Here is a 22090-nt window from a genome sequence, read left to right as displayed (position 1 = left end):
TATTTTTCCTTAAAATTTTTTTTATTTGTTTAGTTTTTAGGAATTGTACCATATGTTAATCTCTATCAAGTTTTCAATAGCTCACAGGATGCATATAAAGGATAGATCTTATGTATTTCTGCTTGTTGTCAACTTGGTTATTAAAATCTTAGCTATAAAACTTTGTTTCGGGCTTAACCACCACACCTTTCCCCAGATCTGCTGTTACTTCAAAGGTCTGGCCATTAATTTCCAAGATACTGGAATTATGCTACCCCTGACTATGCTCCATTATTTCTACTTAACAACTCACCTGTAGTGAAGAAAGCAGAATGAAAAATAACATGTGAAATAAGGTGATCACTTTTCAAAATCCGAGATAACATAATCTAAGAAAAATAAAGGCAAGAAATACCTTAGATGCTCCAATTTACTGCATGCTAACCTTTTAAAAATGGTAACTTTTAATTACAAAGCGTTGTTTCATTATTGTGACCAAATGTATAGTAACTCAGAAAAATGAATACTCCACAAACTTCTTGTAAATGAGCAGATGTGCTTGTTAACTTCTCAAAGGTAGAACAAGGCAGTTATCCCCTTTGATCTGGTTTTGTATCACCGAGTTGATAAAGATAAATACCTAGGTGAAAATTGTTTTTAAGTGTATCCAATTAATAGTTTGTTATTTTATGAACAACAGTGACCTCAGGTATAACAGTTTATTTTTCACTGTGCTGTAATGTACAGGTGTCAAATTGTCATAGAATGTATCCTAACAGTCTCCCAAATGTTAATTAAGCCTCATGTGTCTCATTTGATTTTTAAAATAAGTACATCATGTCTACTCCGGTATTTTTATAGGGGTATCTCATTGGTAGAAGGTGTCTTTTTCTGAACATTAACTGTATGAGAATTTATGAGAATGATTTGCCATGTTTTCAGATTTCTGTAATTTTGCAAGCCTCTAACCACTATTTCTGAAATATATCTTTCTTCATGAAAAAGCTAATAACGTTCTTAATGTTAGTTTGTACCTTTTAAAACTTGGCATGTTATCTCAGATTGACCTTTGAGAGGTAAAGTGAACCAACACTTGAACATTATTCTTGGTAGTTATTTACTACAAGATTTCTGACTACATAGATATCATAGATCTTAGGAATTTTTGAATTTCTGTTTTCTCTCAAACTGAGAGTACTTGCACTAAAAGTAAAAACAAATTGACTTGTTGATGTTTAGGTAGAGAATAAGGGGGAAAATAAGATAATGCATATCATAGAGAAAAGGATGTGGAACTTGTCTATGAAGAATAAAAAATTTGTTACAAGAATTACTTGAAAATACAAGTTGCTTTCAAAGCTTACAGTTTCTAATTATCAAAATAATCAATAGATCAGCATACCCTCGTGATAGTGATTATTTTAAGTTTCCTTTGAAACAGAAAATCATTTTGGAGTGTTTTATCTGATTTTGAGGAGAATGGATATGATGTATTTTTGTCAAATGCACACACATAATACATATATGTGCAAGAGGCATTATTTTAAAATGGCTTCAGCAGCAACAGGAGATAGGCATTTGCAGAACCTGTGGTGTTCCAGCAGGGGGCTATCGTGCATGCATACAAATGAAGAGCATGTTTGTTTACTTCAGCTTTCAAAGGAGGGGGGGACACCGTGCACAAGCAACCCAAACAGGGAAGGCCTCATAGATTTGGGGAGCAAATCTATACCCCTCACCCCCAGTAGGTATGAGGAAAACACTGACAGATGGGTCACAGAATAACTAAAATATGTTGGTGAGAGGTGAATACTCAAAGCATTCTATGTGCACACACCTGGTTTGGTAATAATGGGAAAATTTTGAAATAAATGTTCAAGTGCCCCACGACTGTCATTTTGATCTTTTTTCCCAAGGAGGTAGACTGGAGGTTTCAGAAAACTTGGTCTGTTTTATTCACTTCAGGCACACAGGTCGAAATTCACATGTTGGCCATATCACCAACCATCTGCAATTTAAATTTTTTTTCCATATCATCGACATTTATGTGCCTTATTATGTAAAACGTGCAGGATTTGCAGTGCTCTGAGGTGTGCCAACAAATGAAAATAATGTGCAGTATTCATACAAAAGCACTTGGCCGAAGGAAAGAAACTTAATTACATTTACAATGGTATAGACCCACTAATTCTCCTTGTAAATTTACAAAACCCAGATTCACCACCAAGAGAGTGAGGTCTGAGAGTCCTTTTTCACACATTGGATGGTCACCAATCTATGCCTTTTTGTGTTTCTGTTTAACAAATTCTTTATAGTGTTTGGCCAAGAATCGGGGTATAACGTATAACTGAAATCTAATTAGAAGAAGACTAGCCATTTAAATTCTTTTAAAAACAAATTGGCTCTAAAATGAATTAATATGAAAAGAGTTTTGCTTATTTTAAACATCCCCCCCAACCCCTGGCCGTTGTTAACAAAGCTTATTTGGAAGATTGCTGTTACAAAGTTGATATCTCTCTGGCATTGTACTTTACTGGTCTTAACTCTAAGAATAGCAGGTAGTGGTAGAAAATGTCTGGGCCAAATATATGTGGAAACAGTTTGCACTGTGGAAACTCCACTGAGGGTCACTGTTCTCATTATGATTCTAAAACATAGACAACACATTTTAAAATCTCAAAAATCCAGTTCTAGCTCACTTAGATTTAAGTTTTACTGTCTTGGTACACTAAGACTATTATATACTATTATATATGTGCATATAATTATATATTCTTTTTTTTGTTTATTTATTTTGAGGGAGAGAGTGTGCATGAGGGAGGGGCAGAGAGAGAGGGAGAGCGGCAGAATCTCAAGCAGGTTCTGTGCTGTCAGCACAGAGCCCAACGTGGGGCTCAGACCCACAAACCCTGAGATCATGCCCTGAGCTGAAATCAAGAGTGGGACGCTTAACTGACTGAGCTGCCCGGGCGTCCCCATATGATCATATATTCTTAATGTGTGTATGTATATGTAAAGTCAGCATATTTGATTAGCACCATATAATGATTAAAAAGGCATATCTTAAAAATAATATTCCATTAGGCAACCACATTTATCAATTTTGATAATAGGAGAAAGTTGAAGTTATTTTGTTTAAAGTACACCTGAAAAACAGTTTGAACTCAACTTGCTTTTGAAGACCTAGCTTCTTTTAGGTTCTTCTGTTTATGTTAAGGCATGTTTTAAAATATATTTTGATTGGACAGCGTTCACTGTCATACTAAATTCATCTTAATATACAATCTTATAGATTTTTCATAGTATCAGTTGATAATGCCACATCACATGTAAAGTATCCTTGGGATTGAGAAGAGAGAAATGAGATAAAAATGAAGATTTGGAAGAATATTTCGCTGGTCTGAAAATAGAAATCTTTTGTAGTTTAATTGACTAACATTTGATCCATATGCTAAGACCATTCTAGCCATGTGCAGACTTGGTAAATAGTAAATCACGTCTTAATTCTGAGTTTCTCTGTTCTCAAGATTGCCAGTATTAATAAAGTTCACTTTATTAAAACTACTTTGTTCTTTAATAATTAATCAAAACATGATATTACTGAATATGCTTTATGGCAAATAAAACAAAGGTGTAAGGGATCATGATAAGACTATTTTCTATCTATCTATTTTCAGCTTAGTATATTAAACAGTCTTGACATGATGCCATTTAGTTTTCACTGTGAGATCTTGCAACATACTCTTTTCTGATCATTCAAATAGAATCCTACAAAGTCCCAGATATTTATTAGTATGCAGTCTTACTAAATACAAGTTTTTTTGGTTCTCTGAGGCAATATATAGTAAAAGCAATTTATTTTTCTATGCGTACAATTCTAAAATGTATTAAATATGGAAAGGATAAAGAAAAACATTTAAAATTTTATTGCCATCATTTATCATGAATAAATCGGTGTTTCTGAATTTCCAAAGGGATGTTTTAGAGTATATTGAAATTTATACCAAATTCAGAAAACATTGATGTCATTGAGAATATCACTTGGACTCTGTCATGTGCCAGAGAAATTTCTGACGTTAAATTAGTGAGCTAAACCAATCCGAATGCAACGTTCTGTTTTAAAAAACCTTAAAGATATGTTTGTGATACAGTTTTAAGGATAATTATGGTCTTGAAGTGAATTACGATTGACTTCAACCACATTACGTCATTAATTTTGACTAGAATTTTAAATATCAAACATATGTCCGTCCTCTGTGGAAAGCATTCTGATGCTCGATCCTAAACAAAGAATTAAATTTTGGAGAACAGTTTTTCCAGGTCAATTCTCACAGTTCTTAGACTGTATTCTCAGAGTAGTAAACGGGTAGTATCGTCTTATCCGAGGCTTAATACCTAATACAATAACAGAGCCCCATCAATAGAGGGCTAATAGCAGATATGAAGGATCTGCTGGCACTTCGTCTCGTAAAACCGCTGTTCGCCCTAATTCAAATCCATTGATTCCTATTCCAGTTAAAACTGAAGAACTTAATATGTCTTTTAATCCTTTTATTGTAAGCTAGGATAAAATTAATTTTACGCTGGAACTGCACAAAGCCAATTAACATGATCTTTAGAGTTATTTAGTAAAGTGCTTCAAACTGGTAAATTTATCTTGACCTCTTGGTTGCACTCTCTGACTGCTTTTTAAATGAGGTAATCAATATCTCACAGCCCTTTAAATAGCTTAAACTTCTCAAATATTTTACCTGTGTTCTAGTTAAGCTGTAAGTAAAGTGTTTACTCCTGTTCGCGTAAATCTAGAGTCAATTATGCTAAATCTAAAGACAATTATGTACTTTTGAGGAACACTGTATGAATTAAATGGTTGTTTTAATAAAATCAAAGGCTCATATTTTGTTTAAAGTAACCCAATAATGAAGAAACATATTATTTTTGCACAGAACAACTATTCTGTTTGCAACTTAAAATGTAGAACATTTATGTCCTTTCCCACTGCATGCAGCTTCTGTTTTCCACACAGGGCCAGTCAAAGGTATTAATTTTCTTACTGTGATAGGGTGATCAACCGTCCTGTCAAGAAAATGGATCTCCATGTCACCCTTTAGCATGATTAAATGGAGGCATGTCTCTGTGAAAAAATACCAAATTTTCATGAGACAAATGAAACTGTAGAAAGGTCTACTTTTATAGAATTATTTTACTTTTAATATTTCAAAATCTCCCATTTGATGATCACTTATAGGAAAACATTTCAGCTAATTGCATATTGTCTTGTGTTATTTAAGAGCAAACCCAGGCAAAGCCAATAATTTTAAATGTCTTCAAATCTAAAAAATTAAAGAATCAGAAACTGGGGTATGTTACTGTTGGAATAGTAGTAGGGATGGGCAGCCGTACTTTATACAGTCACTAATCAGTCAGTGTCTCTTTTAGGGGATCCCTTTTCTTCCTCTTACTCCTTGTTAACAAAGAGCTATGATGTGTTCAGACCTGGATACTGATAAAAATTAGATAGCATAGAATTTCAGCATCAGTAGTATTAATAACCAGTTGGACAGTGTTCTTATGAGCCTGTGCACATGCTGAACTTTAAATTACACCAAGTGATATACTTGACAGCTAATTAAGATTTCATATTTTGGCCACTTAGAGAGCACCTGTTATGATCCTTTCTATTAGCTTCAGGATAAAATTTACAAACGGTTGTTTTAACGTACATTATAAACTTCCCTAAAGTCTTAATTCCTTCCCGAGAAGTGGGAGTTAAGACAAGATTGAGGTAATTAAACAAAAGGAACAGAGGGAAGGTGGGGGACCAGGGCTAGAGGCGGAGCTCTCCAAATGCCCCTGTTGTTTAATTTCCTACTGGAAGCAGCCCATGTGTGCTTCTGCCCCCCCGCCCCCCTTCCCCCTTCAAGCAGTGGCCGTTGCAGAGGCTGAACGGCTGGGGTCAATGCCTTGCCTATTGATCAGTATCCCTGCAGTCCCCTGCTCCAGCAGCTGCTTCATTGGCTTCTTTCAGGGCCTGCTTCAGTACATTAGAATAGAAATCCATAACCAGAGCTGTGCTCATCCAAGCAGGGGAAGAAACTAAATTAAATGGTATAAAACAATCTTGGATCAGGAGTTTGTGCCAATTCATCTTGATCTAAGATGTCACACCGGGCTCTCTGTCTGAGCACCTGGGCTAGAGGCAGCCATAGTGAAAATAGATGGAGCTGCGATCATTCATTTGTCAGCTAAGGAGCAAGGCAGCGGTTAGCAATTCCCTTCTGCAGAGGTCAGCTGACAGAACAATCAGTGCAACTGCAGAATAGAGCTTTCCTTTGAACTATTGTTATGGAGCATGCTCTTGCTGCGTCGTGGGGGGAGGGGAGCTTGATTTGCTTCCTGTTTCAAGACTGCTATGGAAATAGTGAAATATACACTACGTGCATCTAGATGCAGTTGCACAGAGCTCTTACTCCCATGTCTGTCCCTGTACTCAAATAAAGTTGGCTTTAAATGCACGTTCTGATATCTAGATGATCAAACTGTTACATATCACTTTCTCTAGAATTTGGGTTCATTTTCATCCTCCTAAACACGGAGGCAGTGGTTATTGATTTTGTTTCTTCTTCGTATGGCTAACCTTTTAGGTTTTTCCCCCACTTCAGTTATTACAACTGTGACAGACCAGTGGCATACTTGGAATCTCTGATTGCACGTACACATTAACACTCTTACTAATGTTTCTGTACCTTTAATAAACTCGGAAAAGAACACGAAGAGAGTTACGTAGAATGGTATCAGAAGATATTTCTGAATGTTACTTAAATATTTTTGAACATTTTAATTGAGGCTTTTTATAAGAAATGTGAATTCATGAAATATTTATGACTTTAGAAGTGACGGAGTAATTTTATAACATTGGAGGAATATCCTTAAATATACTATAAAAAATGAATTAGGGAGATGAATAATAACTAAAATTTTATATAGAAGATTTAGAATATTTTTAAAGATCAGTGTATTCTCTGTGGACTCATACTGGATTTTGTCTTTCTGTATACTACATGACAACTAATGACAAATTTTCAGAACTATCTTTTTTTTAATGTTTATTTTTGACAGAGAGAGAGAGAGAATGTGCAGGGGAGGGGCAGAGAGAGAGAGAGGGAGACAGAGGATCTGAAGCAGGCTCTGTGCTGAGAGCTGCGAGCCCAGAGCCCAGTTTGGGGCTCAAACACATGATCCCTGAGATCATAACCTGAGCTGAAGTCAGAAACTTAACCCACTGAGCCACCCAAACACCTCCTTTTTTTAAACATTAAGCTGTGACATGCAGAATCTTAGAGACTATAGTGGCAACCACGAATCTTTTTTTTGGTACTCCATTGTACCAAACTTTTATTTTCCAAATAAATAGTAACCACTCTTTGATGTTTCCATTTTAGTTTTCTTAGTGTTTTTTTTTTAAGTACTTTAATGCCACCCTCTTATGGAATTACTCCTTTCTAACTACTAAATTCTTTGTAATATCCTACCATTTCCTTTTCTTAGCCTCACCCAGCTCTGCTTGCCCACCTCTATTCTGCCTTTGAGCACAGTTAAATAAATGCAATTTAAAATTTCTACTTAAAAGCTTTGTGCCCTAGGTGTTTTGTTTGTTTTTATTAAGCTTCTGGAGAAGCCATATCTACTTATCTTAAAAGGATTTCTTTGTTTTACTTTTGTGTTAGTTAATTTTTGCTTAAATTTTTACTATTTTTGACTAAATTTGTTACTTTTTGTTTTAATTTTTTTAATTAGTTAATTTTGATAATTATTTTAGTTAGATTCTTAAAAGAACTTAAGGCATGACCTCTAAAGCTTGCAGTGTTTCTATCAACTTCCCAAAGACCAAACCAATCTTTTTTAAAATTTTTTCTTAACATTTTATTTTTTTTTTTTTTAATTTTTTTTTTCAACGTTTTTTATTTATTTTTGGGACAGAGAGAGACAGAGCATGAACGGGGGAGGGGCAGAGAGAGAGGGAGACACAGAATCGGAAACAGGCTCCAGGCTCCGAGCCATCAGCCCAGAGCCTGACGCGGGGCTCGAACTCACGGACCGCGAGATCGTGACCTGGCTGAAGTCGGACGCTTAACCGACTGCGCCACCCAGGCGCCCCTTAACATTTTATTTTTTAGAGAGGGAGAGCATGCACGGGGTGGGGTGGGGGCTGGCAGTGAGAAAGAGGGAGACAGAGAATCCCAAGCAGGCTCCATGCTGTTGACACAGGGCTTGAACCCACGAACCTTGAGATTATGACTTAAGGTGTTCAAGGTGAGATTATGACTCAGACTGTTCTCTCAGTTCATAGTGTTCTCATTGATTCTGTAACCTATTTCTAATTCTTATTTAGTAGCCTTTAAGTTCAAAGAGGACAGGGATTTTGCTTTTCTCATCCCTGTTCACTTCCAGTATAATACCATGAATACATCAGACCTTCGATTCTTATATGTTGAATGACTGAGTAACTGATGGAATGAATGGATTTCTACCACCACTGGTACTGTTTTTCACCTGATCGTTGCATGAGTCTTCTTTTAGTTCTACTGGACACCAGTCTTGTTTTACCTCATAATCTACCTTTCTATCGCCACTCTCATGGTCTTTCTAACAGTGAATAAATCTGATATCACCACCTTATGCAAAATTGTTCCAATAGCTTTCCATTAAACAAAAGTTAAAAGTCTTCAGCTTGCCATGCACAAGTCTCTCTTGATTTGGTACCCCTTTAGCCTCTCCCATTGTCATTCCCTTGCCTTACCTTCATTTAGCATAGAATGACAGAGTAAATGAAGAGACAAAATAAAACATCTAAAAGCACTTAGAGGTCCCTGCTGCTAATTTCTTAGCGTTCTGAGCTCTGAGGGCCCTCTTCTATATTGATTTAAGTAATATAGAGAGTGAAGTATTAAAAGGGGCTGGATGGATGACTAGAGAGAGTAGAAGGCTGACCTCCAATGAAGATGTCTCCAGAAGTTCACTTTTTAAATTTCTCTGTACCAAATATATAGCTGTGAGAGATAAAATATACAAACAGCAAACCAAAGAGACATAACTAGTCTCCAGAAAGATAGATACCCTTGTGGACAAGTAATAAAATAGAAGTGATCTGGGCTAATACCCTTAGCTACTTCCCAGAAGCGGGCTTTTGGCTCCTGTGAGCTAAAGAGGACTTAACATATATCATGAGTACAGCTTAAAGCCAGGAGTGAGGCTATGGCTTTGTCAGTTCTTGAAAGGACCCTGAAAGGATGTGAGTAGGTTACTACTCAGTTCAAATCAAAGTTGTTATTAAAGGAGAAGAAGAATAGATATTAACTCTGTGATTGGCATTGTTAACTGTAATAAAAGATTGTGGAAATAAGTGAGTTGTGTTTACCCTAAGAACCTAGAAACAAAAGAAGGGCTCCTGGCTGGCTCAGTTGGTAGAGCATGCCACTCTTGATCTTGGGGTTGTGAGTTCAAGCCCCACGTTGGGCATAGAGTTTACTTAAAAAAGAACCTAGAAACAAAGAGAACAGAGAGAAAACATACAGTAGGAGAAATAGTAAAAATAACAGAAGTTGGTGAAATAGAAACGAAATAATAAGATCAAAACTGAAATATTTTTTGAAAGTCTGGTAAAATATAAATTTCTAGCAATACTGATCAAGAAAGGCATGAAAAGTAATATTAGAGAAGGCACAAATAATATTTAAATGGATCCATAGCAATGATATAACAAATATTTTCATGATAGTACTGTAAATAACTTTAATAAATTTAAAAACCTAAGTTAGATAGATAATTCCTTTAAAACCACAAGCTATCAGAAATGACTCAAGAGGAAATAGAAAGCCAAACTGGACAAGTAACTGCCAAACTATTTTCTAAAGTAGTAGAACCTTTTTACATTTCCACCTGCAATGCATACTCATTTTCCGTCCATACTCGACAGCACATTTTATAATCCTTTTTATCACAGCCCTTCTAGTGGATGTGAAGTGATATCTCCTCGTGGTTTTGACTTGCATTTTCCTAATGACCAGTGATGTTAAGCTTCTTTGATATGCATCTTGGCCCTTTATATATCTTTGGAGAAATATCTATTCCAATTGTGTACCCATTTTAAAAGTTGTACTTTTTTATTATTGAGATGTAAGAGTTTCTCATATATTCTAGACAAAATCCTTTATAGATATCTGATTGACAGTGTTTTCTCTCAGTCTGTGTGTTGTCTTTTTACTCGGTTGATTTTGTCGTCTTAAGTGCAAAGGTTTGTAATACTGGTGAAGTCCAATTAAAGAAGTTTTTAAAATTACTTGTGCTTTTGGTATCATATCTAAGAAAGCATTGCCTACCCCCAGATCATAAAGGTATATCTATATTCTTCTTCAAGTTCTCTTATTTTAACTCTTATATTTAGTACTGTGAACCTATTTTGAGTTGATTTTTTTTTAATTGATTTTTTTGTATAGAGAGAAATGGAAGCCCAGATTCATTCTTTAGCATGTGGATACCCAGACATCTCAGTGCCATTTGTAAAAAGACTGTTCTTTCTTGAAAGAGTAATCTTGAATTTATTTTTTTTTTTAATTATATGCTTTGTGTATTGATAGTGTTTTAACTTCTGTTTGGGTTTTCAGGTTGCCTATCAAGTATCCCACAAATGAAAAAGATTTCCACATCTTATGAGGAAAGACGGAAGCAAGCTACTGCTATTGTTTTACTAGGAGTCATAGGAGCTGAATTTGGTGCTGAAATTGAACCTCCCAAATTGTTGACCAGACCGCGAAGCTCTAGCCAGATTCCTGAGGGATTTGGCTTGACTAGTGGTGGATCCAACTACTCACTGGCCAGACACACTTGTAAGTTTTAAAATTCCTAACGCTGATCTGTTACTTTCAGTTCACATTATTTGTTAACAGAACCTCAGAATATATCCCGGGTTTTAGCTCAAACAGAATGCTGACATGAAGTTAGAAAGCAGTATGATCTGTTTGGCACATTACCCTTTGGTTTTGGTTACCAAACTTTAAAAAAAAAAAAAAAATTAAACCATGGTCTTAAAAATGCTTTTCTTAAAAAGCACATTTCTGATCTTTGTGTTCTCACATTTTGGTCAAGATTTTAGTCCCGACTTCTAATTTCTAAAACAATTTCTGTAAAACTATACAACAAGTCCTGAATGTGGTTTGAAAAGTCAGGAGTGGGGGTGGATTAGTTACATTCAGAGCTCAAAGGGCCTGTGTCCTCCTGCTAACTTGCGTTCTGTGTATGTTAATAACAAGTAAGGATATTTTGTAATGTCTTTTGGTACTTCAGTGTTGGAACTCCTTTAGGTAGGGTCCTTACCTATCATATTGCAAAATAATTTGTAACAAATCGTGTTATCGTAAGGACCAAATATAATCCTACTGAATATATCACAAGGTATTCTTTATAGAACAAATTACAGTGTGTTTTGGGGGTTTTGGCTTTTAAGCAAGGGAGAAATATCTATGTTACTTTGTTAGTTATGACAGCAGAAAACTTCACTGGATCATTGTCACATACTTTTGCTGTGAAATCATGGAGCCATATTAGTAGCTTTTATAATTAAAACCCTCCTGTAGATTTAGCTGCCTGTCTCCGCATGTCACCCCCCTCCTTTTTTTCTAGATTCCTGGTACAACAAATACTTATTAGTGGTTGGTAACCTCCTGATCTCTATTTGACATTGAGCATCAGAGATTAATGATAACAGTTCCACCACCAACAGTAATAAAGCAACTAATTCTTTGAACATGATTTTAAGCTCTTTTACATACATTAACTCACTTAATCTTCATAATAACCCTATAAAGTGGGTACTTCAGTTATCTCTGTTTTACACATAAGGCTAATTGGGCACAGAGGGGTTTACTTACCCTGGCTGAGATCACACCTCTAGGAAATGGCAGTTTTTGTTCCAGCACAATCTGTTGGGTCCAGAGCTTGTGCCGTTGACCATTACGCAAAGTGCTACTGTTTAATGGCTCCTAGATGCAAAGGGCTTAACCACTGACCTGGCTAACGCGTGCTGTTACTTTTTAATTTAAAAAGTTTTCTCTCCCCTCATTTGAACTTTGAAAGAGAAATCAAGCCTTCTTCAAAGTCGCTCAGCCAAAATGTGGTAAAATCTAAACTTGAACTCAAACGTCTCGTGACCCGAAAACCCATGCGCTCTGCATTTGCCACCTGTGCACACCGGCTCTCCCTCTCCTGCCAAGGCCTGCCGGCTGCGGGCCCCTCCCTCTCACCCCTAGTAGCTTTATCTTTTCCCAAGTTCTGCACGTTCCCTACTCAAATCTCCCACTCTACAAAAGGCCCTAGAGTTAGGCTCACTTCTCTATGTCACTCCAGACACCCTAGGATTTGTGTATATAGTTTCTTAGAATCTTGGCATTAGACTATATTAGAGGTTAATGAAACTTTGGCCTGATTTAGTTGGCTGGTTTTCAAACTTTTGCTCACCATCTCTCTAGCGAGGATCAAGAAATGTCTGATTGCTCGTACGGTTCTATGTTAACAGCTAAAACTTTTCAATAATAAGTTTAAACATTTGCAGAAGATGTAATTTAGAGACTGTTGTGAATATGGACATTGAAAAATGAAATACTGTTCTTGTAAATATATTCAGTATATTCAATTGAATATTTACCATAACTATTTGATATCCATTTAAAAAAAATACATGACAGACTTTCCTTGAAAAATCAGAAATCCTGCATCCTCGATTCTTTTCCTTAAAGAGAGAAAATTTCTCCCTCACAGTTTTAAGGAACATGTTCATTTGCATATTTAGCATCCAAAAATCAATGCTTTAAACTAACTCTATCTTAAAACTATTTGTGCTTTTAAATCTATTCCTTGAAAAGTCTTATGATGCTTTCATTTCAAGGGGTTACTTATTATGAAGACTATTGATTTAGTTCAACATGTTTTGTACAATATCTTAACCGTATTCTTTCTTATTTTGTATTTTCCTGCAAGGAAAATGAACACAAATGCTGTCTCTCAGGAATTTTCACATAGCTCACTAGAAGTATCTGTACATAAATGTAGGAACATCATAAATTAATGAGTTGCTGACTAATTCCACCCAAGCTGTTGGCTGGTTGCTGGGCAGATTAGTCTACATCATATTATCTCACTTATCCAGACTAGTACTGTTATCCCTTTTCAAATCACGATTTATCTTTATGCAAAATTCTGATATTGTTTCTGTATTCTCTCTTAACTGTAATAATTTCACTTGCAAATTGTGTCTACTATAACTAGAAAAAGAGGAAGTAGGTTAGGAGAAAAGCAGGAATTTAAAAAGCTGTGCTAGAATAGAAATAGAGATTTTTCAAAGAAGCCTTGGTAATTGATAAAAGAAGAGTAGGGTCTCTGTGTTCTGCTCTTTGGGTTTGTTAGGAGACAAGGAGGTGAATGACGCGTCATGGGGTCCCAAACCCTATTTCTGACAGGATGGAAACCTTGGGATGTGCTACGTGGAGGGACTTTTGCATGATGCCACCTCAACTTTCCGAAGCAAGATAAATAAAATTCCCCCAAACATTGAAACTGTTTAAGTGTTTTAGAGTCAAGTTCATTCCTCGAGCATTTTGAGTAAAGGACTAGGTGTGGGAAGAGCAAAAGATAATGCTTCTTAGCATATAATACTATTGATTATTTTATTGAAATAGTAGAGATTCTGAGAGCTTTCTAGCCAGCAAGAAATATATATATAAATGAAAAGGTACTTATTAGAACCAGTTTAAAATGTGTAAAATATCCTTGATATTTTCCTCACTTATTATGGCTGCCCTATTTTAATAATTATAAAATATCAGTTTAAATCTTGCTCCCATGATTGGAAACAGTCAGATGTCTAAATGTTCTTGTGTCTTTCTTGGCCTCTTTTTTGGTCAGTTATATATAATAATAACCTGTTGTAATGTTAGCCTGCTGGAAGCTGCTATATGTATTGCTATGTTATTTGTTTATGTGGCATTTAGAATGCATTGCAACCATTAAATATTTAGTCCTCATGGCAACCTATTGAATGAGATAATCATTATTATCCTCATTTTGAGATAAGGCCATTAAGATACAATATTTGATGAACTTTAATTGCTAATGCACCTAGAGGTATAGATAGTGAATTCTAACCTTCCTTGAAAAGCCATTCTGTTCTGTGAAAACTTATCATTATCCCAATTATCCACATTGATAGGAGGGAAGAATGACACTGACACCAAATTCAAAAGTCATGCTTAGTTTTCTAATGCATTTCATACTTATATTTGAATATACCTGAATCATTTGTGGGAGTTACACTTCACATAAAATGTCCAAATTGCATATTGAAGACAAAGCTGAAGGACTCTGGAAATGAAGAAGCCTAGACTAGGCCACTCTTCCCTCGTGCCCTTGATCTGGGTTGCAGTTTCCTCTCGTTTAAAATAAAGGGCAGGACTATTCTGTCGTTAAAGCCCCTTTTGGTCCAGTTAATCTCTCCTTCTGAAGTGAAATAGCATCCCAGGAAATTCACCTTCATCACCTTCTCCTTTTTCATTTCATGTAGGGATGGACTGTCTCATTCCAAAAAGCTAACTCAAACAGAGATCATTCTTCATTTGTATTTTGATCCACAAAGACATTATTAGGACGTTTCAGGGTGGTGTTTATAATGTTGCCTGTAGGTCTTTGGTTCATTCTTTCATTTGGTCACGTCTCTTCTTGCTCATTTTATAATTGTGGAATTATGCTGGCACGTCTGTAGTAAATCCCATTTTGATCTCTCATTAGCTTTTTGACTTTGGGCAAGTGGCATAAGTCATTTCCCTAGGCAGCAGACTCTGAGACAGATTTGTGTGCAGGAGTATTCTCGTGATCAATACTTTTAGGGAGTGAAAAAAACAGGATTGGGCAGAGCGAGATGTTGAATTGCATTTCAGTTGCTTAGGAAGCTCCAGCTCATCCCAGGGAACTCTGGGACCAGGATGGCCCTTCAAACTGTCCTTGAATTGGGGCAAAGGGCTTGGCCTTCATATCCCTGTGTCCTTCAGTCACTGGATCCACAGTGCCCTAGGGAGGGGTGTGACCTTGGATGCGGCAGCTCTCTTCAGGTCAGCGCAAATCCTACAGAGGGACTCGACCAACACTTTGTCAGCCACTGACCCCAAGAGCTTGGGGGCAGAGTGAGTTCTTCAGTTGTGGAGGTGAGGGGATGGATAGCCTCTCCGGGCTTCCACTCGGCATGTTACTAACTTATGTGTGCCCTAGTTCCCTCTTTCTATCAACAGAAACAGAAAGAGGGGCTACCGTTGAACACGCTTTCTACTTCAACAGCTTACGCATCGCTTATCACCCTGTAAGACAGCTGTTTTGTCCAACATCTAGCATGATACGAAGCACATTCGCAATAGCTGATTATTAAGCATTTACTCTGTGCTGTGTACTTTACATATAATAACTTATTTAACTTTATAATCCTTCCAAATGGGTACTATTACTGTTATCACTAAATAGAGGAGGAAACTGAACCTTTGCCCAGGACTCACCAAAGTTTTGTGAAATTGGATTAACTTTTCTTTGTGTAGACAATAAATTAAGGGCATAGGTTAAATGCTTTAAGATCCTGCTAAGTCTGAACACCTATCTTGCAACTTTAAATCAGTATATTTTCTTTTTTGACTATTAAAAAATGTTTATTTAACAAAAAAGTTCAACATGAAAACGCACGACCTGATTTTTATATTGTAGTGAAATAGGTGCTAGGGAGATGGGGCACGTGGAAGCAGTCGATTTCTTCCAGGAAACACCCATTGTTTATACTCCTTCCAAGACTTGTAACATGAGGATACTATTTCCTCGAATTACCACCATTCCAATATTGTTCTGTTGCCATCTCCACACATTGATCTATCACAAGGTTCATAGAGGGATCGAACCCCTCCATATTCCATGGACGTGTCTGCCACCATTTAGTTTCAATGATAATTTCTTGCCCATAAATATTTCAACTCGGGAGGGTGAGCTTTGCTCATGGTGTCTACTCGGCAAGCTCAAAGATGCTTCCAGACAAAATTCCTAAATCAGTATATTTTCACCATTTCACATAGGTGTCTTGTGTTACAAGCAAGTAAGATTCAGAAATGTGGCTATAAATAAGAAGGGGAGGTCAGCAAGTAACAGGTCACCTGTAAATATGAACAACTCTTGACTCATCCTTTGGGGATGTGCTGCTTCCCTGGAGATATAAACATATACAAAATCCACATCGCCATACTTATGAAATGCCTTGCATCGATAGTGTGAAATATTTTGATTAGAGAAAATGAGTATTTTTCCCCACAGTGGGTCTTTAGCAATACTGTAATGCCGAATGCCAGGTTCTTTAGCAGGTCAAGGTTTTTTATGACCTCACAGATGTTACATGTGGAAAACACAGTGTTCGTGTGCATTTTTGTGTCTGTTCTGGGAAAAGGACCCACAGTTTCATTCAGTTCTCAAAAGAAAGTCATTAAAATAAAAATGGATAAGAAGTCTTAAGAGTTTGTTGGAAAAAACTGCTTATCTGTTATTATAATTTTTAAAACAACAGAGTTATAATCATATTGATTAGATCAGCTGTCACACCACCAAATGGAAGGCAAGCCTCAGTTAGACACTACCTCAGGAATATTTTAATGTTATGAAACTTTTATGTAGAGTTTTTATTTTCTGGTACTATGTACCGTTTGATTTTATTTTGTTGTCATTTACTATTGTTGACAGTTTTTCTCCAGAATGTCTGTTTAATGAATATGTTGATATTGGTTGAGGTTGATTCTATAATGGATCTATTTCTTAAATTTTAAGGTAAGAAAGTTAAGTCAAATTTCAAATGTTTTATCAGCAAGATTAGGACAAAGTCACGGACTTGCAATTAATAACAAAACTCGTGGTACTTGCAAGTTACGAATGAAAGTAGCCACAAGGATGAGGAACACATCATGCCATTTAAAAGGATAAACATAACAAAAATGGAGATTTTCACTGCATACAAACAAGTCATCAGATGGTATGATGACAGCCCCTGAGCAGGGCTGTAGCCGGGAGACTTCCTTTGTGTTGCTTTCCCTCGTGTTTCTAACCCTGACTTCCTGGCCCTTGGCGGTAATCTGCTTTCCTGTCTTCCTACTCCGAGGGCCACTTCATTCACTCATTCTTCTCATTGCACTGACTCAGCGTTTCATCGTCTTTACCACCACTTCTCATTTGTAATTTTACCTTTGAAAATCACCCTTTGAGGGCACCTGGGTGGCCCCGTTGGTTAAGTGTCCAACCCTTGGTTTCAGCTCAGGTCATGATCTGTAGTTCATGGGTTCGAGCCCCGCATTGGGCTCTGCGCTGCAAGTGTGGAGCCTGCTTGCGATACCGGCTCTCTGCTCCTCTCCCACTCATATTCTCTCTCTCTCTCTTTCTGTCTCTTCCCCCTTCCCCTCTCTCCCCCTCCCTCTGTCAAAATAAGTAAATAAAAAAAGAAGAGGAAAGAAAATCATCCTGGTTCCAGATGCCATCTGTCTTGCTTTGCTATACACCTTCCGTGTTTAGAAGGCGCCTGGATGGCTCAGTTGGTTGAGCAACCAACTTTGGCTCAGGTCATGATCTCACGGTTTGTGGGTTCAGGCCTGCGTCAGGCTCTGTGCTGACAGCTCAGAGCCTGGAACCTGCTTCAGATTCTGTGTCTCCCTCTCCCTCTGCCCCTCCCCTGCTTGTTCGTTCTCTCTCTCTCTCTCTCTCTCTCTCTCTCTCTCTCTCTGGAAAATAAAACATTTTTTAAAAAAAGAAAAGAAAAGTAATTCTTCACTCTGGCTATGCACTAAAATCTGGAATGTTTCCAAATGAGCCTTTCCCTGGCATTCTTATTCAGAAAAATCAGGCATGGGGTTTGGGTATCTATGTGATTTTTAAGACTTCACCAGTAATTTTCATGTGTCGTCAGAGTAGAGGCATCCAGTAGACTATGGAATCCTTTAGTTATTTTAAATTGAGTGTTCTATGGTAGTTCCAATCATTAAACTACCTTAATGCACAGTATGTACTCTAATTTTTTGTTACATTTAAAATGGAAGAGATAATGGGAACTAATCTAAGTGAATAAATGACATTTATATCACTCTCAGACCTAATTCTTTAAGCAGTTCAGCTTTTTTATTGGGATTTTATTATTCTGGATTGCTCAGGGTTGAATCTTGACATTACCACTCAGTAGCTGTGTGGCCTTAAGTGCTTTGTGGCTCAGTTTCTTTAACTTGAAAAATGGGGATAATAATAGTACCTACCTCACAAAGTTACTTTGAGTATTAGGTAAATTAGTATATGTAAAGCACTTGGTAAGTGCCTGGCACTTCAGTGTTAGCTGAACGTTAGTATTTTAATGTTACTAGAGATGTTTATAGAAGACTAAGGAAAGGAAACAGCTCCTTTTAAGAGCTGTTTGCTAGGACATTTAGAGTGTATATTACTACTCTAAAAAGTTGTCTTAAGAACCTTATGAGATAGGGACACCTGGGTGGCTCAGTTGGTTAAGTGTCTGACTCTAGATTTCCACTCAGGTCATGATCTTGAGGTCATGAGCTCGAGCCCTGTGTCGGGCTCTGTGTGGAGCCTGCTTAGGATTTTCTGTCTTCCTCCCTCTCTCTCACTCTGTCTCTCTGCCCCCACCCCCCCGGTCTCCCCTTCTCTGCTCACATGCTCTCTCTCTCTCTCAAAAATAAATACATAAACATTAAAAATAATGAACCTTATAAGATAGGTATTAGTGTCAACATTTTCTGTATGAGAGAACTGTTACAAAAAAATAACTTCCTTTGAATTATCTGTCTTGTAAGGGATTTGAACCCAGATGTATTTTACCCCCAAAGCCGAGGAAATTCTTTTCTGCAACACATGCTGATTCTATTTGTGGTAAAGCCCATTAGTTCCTAGAGGATTTATATGAAAATATACTTTTCTATGGCCACATTATTATATATAAATGTTTAAATAAAACACTGTATGTTTGTAATTATTTATTTATAATGGGATAAATTTCTATATGTTTATGACTTTGTTTCCGATTTTAACCACATCAACAAACTAAGCTCAGATCAAATGGAAATTTTCACTACTCCTTTGTTTTTACTTGTAAATAATTTATCTTGTATAACAGCTTTATCATTTTTAACTGAGACCTGACACTTGCATTATAGACCCTGTTTGCTGATGTAATCCCATCCTTGTTGTCCAAAAATAACTTCAATTTGCAGTTGGTTTTTTGTTAATTTATTACTTTGTTTCAGGTTCCTTTTCCATAGAACAAGTAAGGTGGACAAGGTTATTTCCGAGACCACTTCTATAAAAATCACAGAGTTCTATGAATTTATTACTGTATTATTATTTAATGCTGTAGAGTGCTAGTGTTTATTGCTGCCATGTGAACGTGGCTATCTTATTTTGATTGCTCTATACCAATTTTTCTGTCTGTTTCTATAGGCTCCAGTAGTCCACAGTTATGCCCTGTGTTTGAAGCTGGCCATCTTTAAAGTATTTTTCTGTCATCTTCCTTATGGGTACCTCATATCAACTTACCAGGCTATAGTCGTTTCTTTAAAATTAATTCTCTACATATATCGAGCTCTGTGGACATGTCTTATGTTGAATGTATCTCAGTAGCTGTATGTAACATCTGTAGTAGGTTGAGATCTATATCCTTACAATAGAGTACGGAGGCATTATAACAGTGTTTTGGTCTAGAATGTGATGCGACATTGGCGTAAGACTCTCCTGTCCCATCTAACGTATATATTAATATCCTTAATTCAGTTTTCAATTTTGATTTCAATTTTTAATTTCCTTTATTTCTTGTCACTGAGCTGCCTGAGTAGGTGATTCAGTGACAAGTCTTAGCATTGTAGTGCCAGTAGCAACCCCCCCCTTTTTTTTTCTTTTTGCAAAGGACATTACTTTTTCTAGTTTTTAAATAACCTTGATCTGAAGTTTTCTGATAGCACTGTAGAATGGTTTCTTCTTATTTGTGTGTCTTCATCTATGTGTGCTCCAGTGTCACCATAGTTAATATATTTAATTCTATAAGTTCAAACAGTTTTATATCCGAAAGGGACAATAGAGAACAGCTAGTCTAATCCCTTAAAAAGCTGCAGAACTTGGGGCAACTGGCTGGTTCAGTAGAGCACGTGACTCTTGATCTCAGGGTCATGAGCTTGAGCCCCACATTGGGTGTAGAGCCGTAGAGATTACTTTAAAAATACACATACACAAAAGCTGCAAAACTTTTGGTAGGTCTCCTAAAAAGACTTCCAGTAAGAAGTGAACGGACACATTTTGTGAACTTGTTTGTAGATTGCCTGCCATGTCCTTAGAAAACCTAATTTCTAGGACTCTGTGCAAAGGTCAGATGCCCAGGTCTATGTGTTATTGCTCTACCTCTGTCTTCCGTGATCATACAGCAAATGCTGGTGAACTTCTTTCTTAATGCCACCCAGGCCACTAGAGGACCTGGATGCTTGTATGAAATCAACAAATGTAAAGTTCCTTCCTTAAACCTTGGGTTTTCAAATTCTGTTCCGCAGAGCCCTGGGGCTCCTTAGAGGTGGCTCGGTGGCTGCCTGGGCTCTCAACGCTACTTGAAGGACAGTAGCACTGATTTTTGTGTGCTTTAGAAGTTGAAGTTTGGCATCACATTGTGTCTACAAAGAGAAACTGTCAAAGGTAAGGCTAGACTCCACAAAACAGATAGACAAACATCAGATCCATCAGGACATCTTACTGGCTCTGCCTTCAAGATACATAAAAAATTCAGCTACTTCTTACCACCCTTACTGTTATCACTCTGGTTGGCTATCTTCATTTCTCACCCGGTTAATGCCAAGCCTTCCAGCTTCTATGCTGCCCCCCTTATGCTAGCTTTTTCATGGTAGACACAGTATTAAGGCTTTTAAAACCAAAGGTAGATAATATCACTCAAGGGTATCCACATGGCTAGTCAGCAAGACACTCAAGAATCAGGAGCTTTTCCATCTACTAGTGAACAAAATAGAAAATGTAGAAAATGATGATTTTTTTCAAATCAGCAAGACCCTAAAAACCAGGAGGAAAAAACCTGAACAACCCAGGTTAAAAACAAACACATTGTCAGCATTTTACTATAGAAAGAATGTAGATGCCAAAAAATACCCAACTTACCCAATAATCAAAAGACTTAGAGGATAAGACAAATTTACTAGAAATACTTGGTTAAAATAATTATTTTAGGGGCGCCTGGGTGGCTCAGTCGGTTAAGCATCTGACTGCAGTTTTTAAAGCGTCCAACTTTGGCTCGGGTCTTGATCTCACAGTTTGTGAGTTCCAAGCCCTGCATCGGGTTCTGTGCTGACAGCTCAGCAGCCTGTTTCAGATTCTGTGTCTCCCTCTCTCTCTGCCCCTCCCCTGCTCACACTCTGTCTCTCTTTCAAAAATAAATAAACATTAAAAAAATAATAATAAAATAAAATAATTTTTATACTGAATGGATAGTTGTGTAATTAAAATGATAGATTTTTATATTTTAAAAGAAATATTAAAACCTCAATGATTATGACATCCATAGGAAGTCCTGTAGCTAAGAATAAATTTAAGAAATATGGAGGAAATTATAATATTTTACTGAGGGAAATAAAATTTGAGTAAATAAAAAGGCATGTAGTTCTTTGATGGATGATTCCGTGTGGTCATTGTCTTAGTTATTCCCAAATTCATATGTGAATCTCACAGAAATACAATAAAAAAATCTCAACATCATTCCTTTTTTTTTTAAGTTTATTTATTTTGAGAGAGAGAGAGAAAAAATTCCAAACAGACTCCATGCTGTTAGCGAAATCCCATGAACCGTGAGATCGTGACTTGAGCCAAAATCAAAAATTGGATGCTCGACCAACTGAGCCACCCAGGTGCCCCCAACATCATGGTTTTAATAACTAGTCAAAATTATCCTAAAATTAACTTACCAGAGATCAATAGAATATTTGACGTATTTTGTTTTATTTAATAAACATGTAAC

The 22090-nt window shown here is 36.8% G+C and overlaps 1 protein-coding gene and 1 pseudogene across 5 annotated transcripts in view; one reads left to right on the top strand and one right to left on the bottom strand.

The window, feature by feature from the left end:
* WDR7 (WD repeat domain 7) overlaps positions 1-22090 on the top strand; it is a 353598-nt gene that overhangs the window by 192510 nt on the left and 138998 nt on the right. For all 5 annotated transcript variants that reach the window (XM_049619906.1, XM_049619908.1, XM_049619907.1 and 2 more), the window contains one exon: positions 10644-10865. In XM_049619906.1, the coding sequence (XP_049475863.1) occupies positions 10644-10865 (222 nt within the window). The remainder of the gene's footprint in view (positions 1-10643; positions 10866-22090) is intronic.
* LOC125914547 (small nuclear ribonucleoprotein G-like) lies at positions 15838-16055 on the bottom strand (annotated as a pseudogene).

This window comes from Panthera uncia, assembly GCF_023721935.1.
Source record: "Panthera uncia isolate 11264 chromosome D3 unlocalized genomic scaffold, Puncia_PCG_1.0 HiC_scaffold_8, whole genome shotgun sequence".
Classification (NCBI taxonomy): Eukaryota; Metazoa; Chordata; class Mammalia; order Carnivora; family Felidae; genus Panthera; species Panthera uncia.
Note: the sequence above shows the minus strand (reverse complement) of the source record. Positions and strands in the feature narration are given on the sequence as shown.